The 11,172-nt window shown below is 50.7% G+C and overlaps 1 protein-coding gene across 3 annotated transcripts in view; it reads right to left on the bottom strand.

Moving 5' to 3' along the window:
* Positions 1-414: 414 nt before the first annotated feature.
* Positions 415-11,172, bottom strand: part of ATP7B (ATPase, Cu++ transporting, beta polypeptide) — a 65,587-nt gene continuing 54,829 nt past the window's right edge. Inside the window, exons 15-22 of one of the 3 annotated variants that reach the window (XM_012723351.1) lie at positions 10,168-10,350; positions 8,735-8,903; positions 7,408-7,551; positions 6,056-6,198; positions 4,413-4,616; positions 4,205-4,322; positions 3,113-3,215; positions 415-2,612 (exon numbers count right to left, since the gene is read on the bottom strand). In XM_012723351.1, coding sequence (XP_012578805.1) covers positions 2,339-2,612; positions 3,113-3,215; positions 4,205-4,322; positions 4,413-4,616; positions 6,056-6,198; positions 7,408-7,551; positions 8,735-8,903; positions 10,168-10,350 — 1,338 coding nt within the window. In that variant the 3' untranslated portion in view covers positions 415-2,338. Of the gene's footprint in view, positions 2,613-3,112; positions 3,216-4,204; positions 4,323-4,412; positions 4,617-6,055; positions 6,199-7,407; positions 7,552-8,734; positions 8,904-10,167; positions 10,351-11,172 lie in introns of those variants that run through there. The other 2 variants (XM_012723352.1, XM_012723353.1) reach the window with 2 other exon arrangements.

The following is an 11,172-nucleotide window of genomic DNA, read 5'->3' as shown; positions in this document are numbered from 1 at the left end:
GACCTTAAAACTACTCCGCCACCACAATCCTTCAAGGCCAACAAACCCAAAACAGCCCTCGAGACTGACATGAGTGCACGTGAGCACAGCCTCTTGTAGTTATTCTCATCCACAGAAGTGCATCTTGTCAGCTAGTCCAGGCAGATGCTGGACAGACGCCTCAAGGGAGTGGCCCTTCAGGGGTCCCTCTACGGCAGGCACAAGGCAGAGGCTACAATGCTGGGGGCCAGCTGGACAACCTCCCCACCTCTGGTTCGAGCCCCTTCCTCTGAGTCCGCAAAGGGGACCAAACCAAGCCAGAGGTGCTGGTGGCTCTTGCTGAAGAGGGGCTGTACTTTCACAGAGTCAGCCGAAGGCAGGTGTGTAGATCAATAAAAAGAAACTTTATTCTAATAGAGTACAGGAAGGTTTTGAAGCAAGAATTGGTCTTATCTGACCAAGATAGATTTCCTACAGTTTGAACATCTAAAAGGTTATTTTCTGTACAATTATATAAATATTTTCATATTCAAATAAACATATTTATGTTCCTAAAGTGTCTTGCAAAATCAATACAATTAGATTCTTTAGACAAGGATTAGCCTCGTTAGAAAACAAGGAACATTTCCGAGCACATCTGAGAATAAACAGTGGAACGGGACAGGGAGATTTAGAACAATAAAACACAAACCCCTGCACTTGGGTTTCAGAGGATAAGTAAGACCCAGCAAAAACTAAACTATATGCAAAAGTGGAAACAGGCAGGAGAGGAGGAGGCTGAGCTGACTGGCGGCCACGCCCATGCGTCAACCAAGGCCCTTGGGTGGCTCCATCCCAGAGCAGGGGCCTCTTTTATGCTTTTTCTTATCAAGCAAACTGACATTGGCAGCAGAAAAAGACTACAAAGCTTACAGCCATGGATTCAGAGCCCTGTTCCAGCATGTTCAGGGGCTTTGTGACCCTGGGCAGGCCCTGGGCCCACTTCCCTATCTGCTGAACCAGGACAGTAGCATCAACTTTGCTGGTTTGCTGGGAGGATCCGTGGCACCCTAAAGAAAGAGCTTACAGTGCCCCTGGAGAATAACTGATAACAGATAACTAAGATTATTTTTTGTGTGTGACAAGGGCTTTACCCTAGAATTTATTCAGATTCCATATTTTAATCCCTTGCGGTCTGTCAATTACTACTGATTTCAGAGTCTCAAACAGGCCCCATCCCAACTCTTCCATGCCAGTCACAATAAAAATTAGAAACAGACTTTCCTTTAGGACCCCTCTGCTAAGGCGTCAGCTCAGCGTGAGAATGTGGAGGTCCCCAGACGGGGCTGTGATCTCCGCAGGCTCAGGTAGCCCTGTCCTCTTGGAGAGGCACCACGCAAGGGGCACCACTGGCTGATAAGGTGACCGTCACACAACAGGCCATGTGATCTGAGCTCCTTGAGCCACACAGAGGCTCCGGTATCACACACCTTCCCCGAGGGACACCTGACTGAAGCAACACAGGGCCCAAGCCCCTGGACCCACAGAGGCCAGATTCTGGACTCTCAAGTGTCAGGTTCTGAGGCGTTCACTCCAGGTAGGCGGCGTGAACTGGCGGCCACACTCCACTGAGTGCGGTGAGCAGCTTCACCTCATGCAGAAGCAGCGCACGAGCAGGAAAGGACACTCATCATGGAGAGTGGCATGGCAAGGTCTCGGCTAGGTGTGTGAGTGAGCAGATTCCGAAGGAGCACATACACGAGTGCCCCGGGAGATGGGCCGTGAACAGCAGCAGGGACATGAGGCATCAGTTCTGCCCTCAAAAACAACAGGGACCCCCAGTAGCAAGGATACAAAAGGAAGAGATTGTGCCAGCAGAAAACAACAAGTGCAGCTGAGGTAAACTGTGGTCTCAGATATGCCATGCATATGGGTGTTGTCAGAAAGGCCCAACACTGAGGTTTTTTTTGATAAGTTCTGCGGAAAGGCCCAGTGAAGTTTTTTTGGTCCCGATGAGATTTTCCTCATTTCACAATACTAAAGCAAAAATCAGTGAGGAGGGCTGACTCTCCTGTCCTTTTCCAGAGTCCAGCGAGGCTTCCAACAAGTTCAAGCCAATGGCACAGAAGGCCAGGATGTCTGAAGCTGGCACCAAGCAGCATCCGGGCAGGGAGGTCTCACCCAGGAGCCACATCTGGACGAGGCCATGCACTGCAGAGGGATGAGGAGGAGCAGCTGGCGGGCGGAAGTCCCCTAGGCTGGAGAGGGACACTGCTTTCACCTTCAGGCGCCCACGGGCACGCACGTGCATGCGCGAACTTCATCCTTAGGGAGCACCCGGCTGCTACTAGGCTAGGAGAGGCCTTGCTCTGCCTGGGGTTCAGATGCACTGCTCCTCATCCCTGTCACTCAGCAGCAGGGACCACTTGTCCCCACTGTCATCGGCCATGGCGGTGTGCCGAGACAGCTTGTCCGACCGCAAGGAAGACAGTGACACCTGGCTGATGTAGCTGACCTGGTCCCAGGCTGTGGCCCCGGGGGAGTCCCGGCGCCGGTCATCCATGCCAATGTGCACGCTGACCTGGGATGCGCTCAGGGGCTTCATGTGGCCGTGGGCCTGGGCTTCATACCTCTCCTGGTCAGGCTTCTTATAGCTGGAAAGCAAGAGTCCAAGAGCACGTCAGCCATTCTGAACACACAGTCTTGTGGAAAGTCTACAGAAGGCCTCTCGGCCAATTCTTTCGATCACATCCAATATGGAACCTCATGGGTTTTAAAGGAAAAGATACTGAACTCCTCAGGCTCAGCCCCAAGGTATACAACCCAGCAACTTCTGTCCATTTTGGTAAATGAAAGCGTAAGTAAACAAAACTCTTTTTTGAATATGTATATGACAGCAGTAACTCATAGGCTTACAAGGCCCTTGGACAGAGTAACTGCAACAACCGAGCACATGAGGACTGTTCGGTGGCAAATTATTTGCTAATAAATCATCACACACACACACACACACACACCTGGCTCCAGGGGGCTGCGCCAGTCCGTGCCTCAGGTGGACACGTCGGGAACCTGAGCACAGCACACACCCAGTGCCAGCCTGGGGCCCTCTGAAAGGCCTCCTCCCGGGGGCCACTCCCACCACACGGGGACTCACCACTTGAGCTGCAGCGACGAGAGGACCACGGACACAGAGGAGGCCGCCATGGCCGCGGAGCCCATCCACGGCTGCAGCACAATGCCGATGGGCATGAAGACGCCTGGCGAGGGGAAGACAACATTCAGCCCCAGGCCGGTGGGGAGAGCGAGGAGCAGACCCCCCGAGCTGCTCACCATGGCCTGCCCCCTCCGGAGGCCCTGCTGCTGGGTGGTGACCACATGCCTGCAGTCCTACAGGACCGTCTCATAGCTGGGCTGCAGGGCTGCATCAAGGGGCCTAGGGCCTCTCACCCTCACTCTCAGGAGGAACTCTAGGGGAGCTGGGAATCCCAGGGGCCTCCAGGGGCAGTGGCGGGGCAGGGGGAGCCGGAGGAAAAGAAGCAGAAGGCCCAGGGAACCCGTGGTGCTGAGGCACCTCAGGCACAACAAGAACACACTGTGGACCACAGGCGTCTCCCTGACTGTCTTCCTCAGGGCTTCAGAGATCCTTTCTGAAGGGCCGAGAGCCATGCTAACCACCCAGCACTGCTGGGGCAGCTCAGGTGGGAGAGTCGTGTTTAAGACCTTTAGGTCTCAGCCCCTGTAGGAGCCATTCTTTGCAAAAGTGTCTGGATTTTCCCCTATCTTGTAATACAAGAAGCACCAGGGGAGAGAGCTGTTACAAAGCAGACCCATCTGTTTCCATGATCATCTCCGTGAGCCAGAGCAAAAGCCCGGCAGTCTTAATTCTTACGGCAAGGTTCTGAAACACTAACCACGGTCCCTGGTTGGAGCAGGTATCCTATACTGTCAATGTTGGTTATTTTGTAGACTGTGAGCCTTAACAAATGGTTTGGAACACAGGGCCAACGTAAGGAAGCAGTCAAGCATCTTGGCCCGATTGTCAGAGGACCAGAGGAAATGATGGTTGGGTTGTCTCTGTGGCTTCTCATTTACCTTACAAGACTTACAGAGTAGAAAGACTAATACATTCAACCCTTCCTCAAATGCCTCTGGTCAGTCAGCCCATGAGGTGGCTAGTCACTAAGCTGGGCAGGAAGCAGGCAGGCAGCTGGAAGCAAAGGCGAGAGAGCAGCGAGAGCCGCCCTACCTGCCGCAATGGGTATCCCCACCAGGTTGTAGATGAGCGCCAGGATCAGGTTGAGGCGGATCCTCCAGACGGTTCTCTTGGATAGGTGAATGCTCGCCACCACATCGAGCAGATCGTTCTGCAAGACAGGACAAGTGAGGAGTCCTGCCCACATCCTCACACTCCCTACCCTGGACCGCAGGGGAGGGTGACACAGGGCCGCGCTCACTCTGATGAGGACGACGTCGGCTGCCTCAATGGCGACGTCAGTGCCTGTCCCAATGGCGATGCCCACGTCAGCCCGGGCTAAGGCTGGGGAGTCATTGACCCCATCTCCCACCATGGCGACTTTCTTCCCTGCATTCTGCAGCTCCTGGACCTTGGCCACCTTGTGAGAAGGCAGCACCTCTGCAAAGACTTTGTTGATGCCAACCTAAAAGGAAAGGAAAACAACAGTCCCGGATAAATAAATGCCCGACAACAGCAGTATTAGCAAAGGGTAGTGAACAATTGCCTACTTCCCGCCCCTCAGCCTCCAGGTCCAGTCAGTAATGGAAAATTCCAGGTCATGTGGCAAATCCACTCCTCCCCCACACCAATGGCCCTGCCGAGCTTTAGGGCCCCTCCGCATCCAACCTCCCCAATGCTCTTCTCCATATACCCCAGGCAGTCGTTCCAAAGCACTGATCGTCTCATAACGGTACCCTCTGCCGTTATGGACCCCCCCTTTCACTGGGACAACATCCTGACTGCCTGTCTGCTTCTTGAGGTCCCCTTAGCTCTCGCTCCTGCCATCTCCAGCTCCCAGACATTCTGGCACTGCATACTCAGCTCCCCGCACTCCCCAACTTGCCTCTCCCTAGCCCTCCCAGGCAGTCCTGGCCCTGCCCACTGTCCTGGCAAGGAGGGCACTTCTGCTCTAGCCCTCCCCTGCTTTCCCTTCTCACCACTCCCGACTCAAGCACCGTCAGCCGGGGAAGGTGGGACCCCCCTGTCATGCCAGGGGCATGCGATGGGCTGCCCGTGTACCCCGCGTGCTTCTGCTGCGCGGCAAGCACATCACTTGTACCCGCTCCCTGGTCTACCCTTCCGCAGGACCGCGAGTCTCGCCAGGGTAGGTGTCCTCTCCACGCTTTTCTGTAGCCTGCCCATGGCGGTGCTTATAATACTTGCTGTGGACACACAAGTCTTAACCAGGAATCGGGTACTCAACAAGTCCAGTATTAGCAAGGAAGGCCTTGCAGCGAGAGGTAATGCTAATTTCCTCTTAATAAAGCATTTCATCTTCAAAAGCAGCTGTCTACACATTGTGCTGGTGAAGAGAGGTCTATAATTTTCAGGACTTCACAGCTGAGCCATCATCACATGGGGGAGTCTGACCAGCACAGACGGCAAGGCTGGCCTCACAGTCCAGTCTTAGATGCCTGGGGCTGAGGTGCACTGCACAGGACCCAGGCATTTCTCTAGCACACCTGAGTGCGGAGGGCAGAGCTGGCAAAATATCCTCTTAGCATAAATGTATGGGGTGATTTCAGCTCTCAGGCTATAATCCTTTCTGTGTTTTCCTATTGCCAAGACTGGAATACAGAGAATGCTGGATATCAATTTTTCCATAGCTGCAACTGGCCATGCATGAATCACAGCATACAGGCCCCTGGGACATGATCTCACAGCAACAGCACAGTGGTCTCTGGTGCTGCTTAGCCAGGAGAAGAATAAAGCTGGTGCAGAGAAAAGCGCCAGACAGGGGAAGGCCAGAAGCAAAGCTGAGCGCCAGCAGCACTGGTGCCTCTTTTTCGTTGCCCCGACCCACTACTCCTGCGAGCTCTAAGTCCCTGCCAGATGTCCCCAGCCCCGGCACCCGGCCCACACCTGTGTGGCGATGGCTCTGGCTGTCTTCCGGTTGTCCCCCGTGATCAGAACCACATCCACACCCATGCTCTTCAGTGTGTGCACAGCTAGGGCAGCTTCCTGTTTGACGGCATCCGAGATGGCGATCATGGCGCAGAGCACACCTGCAGGGAGCAGCACAGGTGAGCGCACTCGGGCGCAGCGCCGGGGCCGCCAGCACAAATGGCACCGAGTGACTGGGCATGGTTTCATACTGTCATGCTTCATGCAGAAAAACTGAAGGCCAGATTAGGGGGATGCCTGACTTCATTTTCTTTTTAGAGGGCTTGGAACTTTCCAAATTTCCTCCAAGGAAAGTTGATTACTCTACAGAGACCCTGACTCATAAGAATATATGTCAGCTATTAACATAGGATAAGTATAAGAATGTTCCTTTAAAACATGAAAAATGTTCAAATAGCTATAAAGTCAATCCTTTTTGTTGCTTCCTTTTGAACTTTTTGTAGAATTTTTCCCCTGAATGTTTAGCTACTGAAGCAGGAGGCCGAGGAGTTATGTGAGAACACAGCGAGGTGAGTGAAGTGTAAGCTCCTTTGGTTCTGCCGACTCCAATCTAAAGAGCTGAGGGGGCTCTGGGTTCACAAGAATGTAGGAGACTTGGAGATAGGAAGAAGAAATGAAGAGAATGGGCAATGGGACAGATTTGGCAGGATCAGTCAAAACACAATGACATACATTATTACTTCTGACTTGCCCAGATTGGCGTGTATTGGCAGAAAATAACAACAACAAAGATTCTTCTCTAAAGTAAATTTTAATCTACCTGGGATATAAAGCCCGAGGTATAATCTGAGTACTAAAATAAACGCACCGTGAGCAGCTCTGCATACACCCAATTCTATAGACCTGTGAAAAGTTGCAGGAGATCTCATTAAAGGCAACCTGCTGGGCTGGCGGGAAAGGTATGATGCATTTTTTTCATAGACAACAAAAGAAAAGGCATCGTGATTTTGCGAAAACCCAGTAGGATTAAAGCACGTAGAGGGTGAATTGCTGTTTTGTCTGCAGTGATAGAGGAGAATGACTCTGAGCTGCCCACTTAAATGATGACGGGGAAGCAAATGATGATGGTGAAGACAATTCCAAGAGCAAGGATTCAAGGACAGAGCTGGCTCCTGGGTGATGATAGAGGTAACAAGAAAGAGGCGCAGGACTGAAAATGAAGTGAAAGGGAGGGCAAGACAACCTTTTGGAAATAGAACAAAAGCAGCAGAGAGGAAGAACTGCTTTACAGGGAAGAATCTATTTTTGCCTGACATTTCTAACAAACTTCATTTTGGGGGGAGCAAAGAAAGGCATGAGCAAAGCGATACCATCAATAGCCACCAGGATGGCAGTCTGGCCTTTCATCTCGTGATTGGTCATAGCGTCACTGATGTCACTAGAGACGGTTAAACCGTTGCGCCTCATCCATTCACGATTCCCAATCAGCACTGCGAAGGTATGGGAGGCCGCATCTGTTTAAAAGAGTTTGTGGTTATTCCTACACAGTCCAATTTCACTGTAAGAAAGAACTTAAAAAATGGGATTCTTTTAACAGCAAACCCCCACTTAACCCTTCTGAAAAACTAAAACACAGAAGCGCCTCTTAGAACCCCATCCTTGAAGGACCAGGAAAAACGGTATAACTAATATGTAGCGAATTAAAATGGGGCATTAAAAGATAATTGAGCTGTATGTGTGAAATGTTGTAACATAAGAAACATGATACCGTTGCTTATGCACTTTTAGAGGTACCTGGTGGCTCTTTTTCTACAGGGATTAGAAGCAGTTATCTGTCCAGTACTAAAACCAAATGTTGACTAGATTAATCACTGCTTGGTATAGATGACCAAGGCGAGTCAGCAGGGGGTCTATGTCTACGAAATGTCTAAAGACTACACTCCTGAAAGGCCAGTCTTCACCTGTCTCCTTCTGACTGCGTGTGCTGCTAACTTAGGGTGCACTCACAGGCCAGTCCCTAGACCAGTGAAAGGCCACACAGCGGTTTTACATCACTACCGCTGGCAGGTGGCCCCTAGCAATGCAAGCGAAATCAGGATTTAAATACCAACATACTAAAGAGAAAACACTAGACAGAGGTTTTGGGGGGGTAGGGGGTTCTCACGCCCTGATTCTGATAGCAAACCATCTGTCCTTAGAAAAGAAAAGCCCTTATTCAAAAACAGCTGTCAACCCAGCCAGCGTCCGTTCTTGGCTTGGGCACACTATTTCCATCTGCTGTGCCCGGCTGCTGCCAGCTCTGTGCATACTATGCACCCGTCAGAAATCCACCAAATGGAAGCTTTCCTGTTTCGGAAGAACAAAAGTAGAATTTCCATCTGTCTACTTTGTAGCTTAGATGAAGTAAAACAAAATGGGATAAGAAAGAGGGGACTCAAGCCTACGAAGCAGAGAAGCAATACAGAATGAATTTAAATAACACACTACTTTTGTCTGCTGTTCATGTCACAATTGAGATGTATTAAAGAGAGAAACTGCAGCTTTTCCAGGCAAGGCAGGCATCAGGGCACTGCTGTGAACCACCCTTGTCCACATAAGGACATACAGGCAGCGCTCCCTGTGGCTTGGCATGCCATCACCTGCACCAGCCCAGCCCCACCCCTGCAGGCTGAGCCACAGATACAAAGGCCAGGGCACCTGTTTCCGCAGGAACACTGCCAACCCCGTTCAGGTGAGTAGGCCATTCGCCCAGCGGGTGATCGCTATGGGCCAGAATGCCTTCCACGCTGCTGACTTTACAGCCAATTCCACAGCCGGGCACTGACTGGAAATCTGTGCAGTATCCCAAGGTCTCTGTCCCAAGTTCCTGTGAAAAAAGCAAGGTGGGTGAGAGCCCAGAGAGCAGAAAAGTGAGCGGAGTGGGCAGAAAAGGACAGTACCCACCAGAATTAACAGGGAAGCAGAACTGCAGGGAAAGGTGAGGAGACTATTAACTCGGCAATCTTTTTCTCTTATCTGATACAGACATTATAATATTAAATGAAACAGCCTAATTGCTCTCCTTGGTGAATGCTTTGTGACAATGGACAGGTTGTGGGCCAGAAAGAAGAAAAGCACTTCACCTTCAACTATGGGTGTGCAGCTATCAAGGAGGAGAGATATTTTGATGATGTAAACAGGTTCATAAAAACAATGGGGAAGGTGCGTGGTAAGAAAGCTACTCTGAGTTACCTACCATTCATCAGACCCAGGGAGGAGGGATGACCTGGCAGGGAAAACAAATGAGGGCTGTTCTTATTTGGGGAACAAAACAGCAAGGAAGGATGACTGCGATGAGGGTAATTCTTCCTGAAACACCAGCAGGGTGAGATGTGAAATGACAGACTGTCTGACCTTACACAAGACAAAACATGAAATGCGATTTCTGGAAGAGTCTGATCCAAACAAAGCTGTCAATTTTTTTTTCCCCCAAAGCATTCATGACACCTTTCTACATTTACTGATAATTTTTTTATTTACTCAGGTCATTTAAAAAATTTTCAGGGCAATATTGTGGCACATTATGTTGCCTCAAAATTCAGACTGAAAACAGAAAACTAAATAGGCCCCTCTGTGGGGAGAGATCAAAGAAATAATGCCTCCTCATTAATTGTGCCAAGACTCCCAGAGACTCTGAGCTCACTTCCGCTGATTCCTCTGCATCTCAGGTGCTCCCAGCGGAGTGGATTCGTCCTCCCTCGCTCTCAGGATCCCATTCGTTTTTGTATCCCTTTGCACTAACTGCATATAAAGGGCTGAATTTATGCTCTGTCTTCCCCACCGACTGCCTGCTCCCAAAGGGCAGAGTTCACGTCTTACTAGTGTTTGAAGTCCCAAGCACAGGTGCTCGGTAAGTACTCATGAAGACTGTGAACACGCAACTGCTCTTGTGATGATCTGGAAATGTGACAAGGAACCTACCAGTGTGAGCTGTAGCTCCACCGGCTCCAGACCACACCACCAAGGCCTCCTCAAAGGCAGCTGATGCCGGTGCTGGTGGCAGCCAAGACAGGAGGTGGAGGAAGGGCAGGAGAGCAAGCCCGGGAGGAGGCTCGCAGATTGCGGGACTCAGCATTGCCAAGGCCACGTACCTCTTTACAGTATCTGGTGACTGCAACACCCAAGGGGTGCTCACTGCTCGCCTCGGCCGTCCCCACTACAGCAAGCACCTTCCTGAGGGGCAGCGTGGCCATGTCCACAAGCAGAAGGACCCGCATGACTTTGGGGACTCCGTAGGTGATGGTGCCAGTTTTGTCAAACATCACAGTCTTTATCTGCCAAAACAACCACATCGTGGTCACCACAAATACAGATGGAACGGGCTTTGGAGTCCACCAATCTGGAGACAGGACTTGATTCAATCCACCTCAAGCAGACAATGCTCCTTCGTAACTCTGTAATATAATCCTCTGCAATCAACCTCAGGTCCAGCCACATGCACACAAAGACATTGCTTCCCTGTCTGCCCAAAGGGAAGTCTATACTGTGTTTAACCTTCATCAGGCTGAATCAGAAACTCCCACTCTGATGTTAAAAAGACTGCACTGTATTATCTCCCAGACATCAACAGGCACAGATTTCTCCCTGTGTAGCCAGAACCACAGTTAGAAGAGTCTGCCCATCTCCCTGTCCACTGATAGCTGGCCGGCCAACCATCACTTTCTCTAGCCTGCATAATGCAAAGCCTACTGAGAATAAAGTTCTCAGGAACTTCCCTTGGCCAGAGTAACAAGCAGCCACCATCAATCCCACTTGGCTAAGTAGCCCTGAACAGTCCCCACATAACTGCACTCAGCCATGAGTCAGCCCACCATTCAAACCCCTGCTTCTGAAAGTCCACCAGTCTCTGAACCCCATACTTTCACAAATCTTCTACAAGGTCAGCTTGTAGGGCTCACTTTCTGGGTTCACACTGTTTCACCAGCACAGTTCACCTTATTTAGCCAACAACAGTTTTTGTTTCCAGTGCTGAGTGGTGGTCTCTTCGACATATGAAGTGATCTTCCTCCAACAACTCTTGTCTCTTATTAATCCAGCCCTCACTCTGCAGCCAGATGATATTTCCAACACATATCCTAGTTATGCAGATACCTCAC

This window comes from Condylura cristata, unplaced genomic scaffold (genome assembly GCF_000260355.1).
Source record: "Condylura cristata isolate star-nosed mole 26May11 unplaced genomic scaffold, ConCri1.0 scaffold00010, whole genome shotgun sequence".
Taxonomy (NCBI): domain Eukaryota; kingdom Metazoa; phylum Chordata; class Mammalia; order Eulipotyphla; family Talpidae; genus Condylura; species Condylura cristata.
This window is presented reverse-complemented; position numbering and strand designations above follow the sequence as displayed.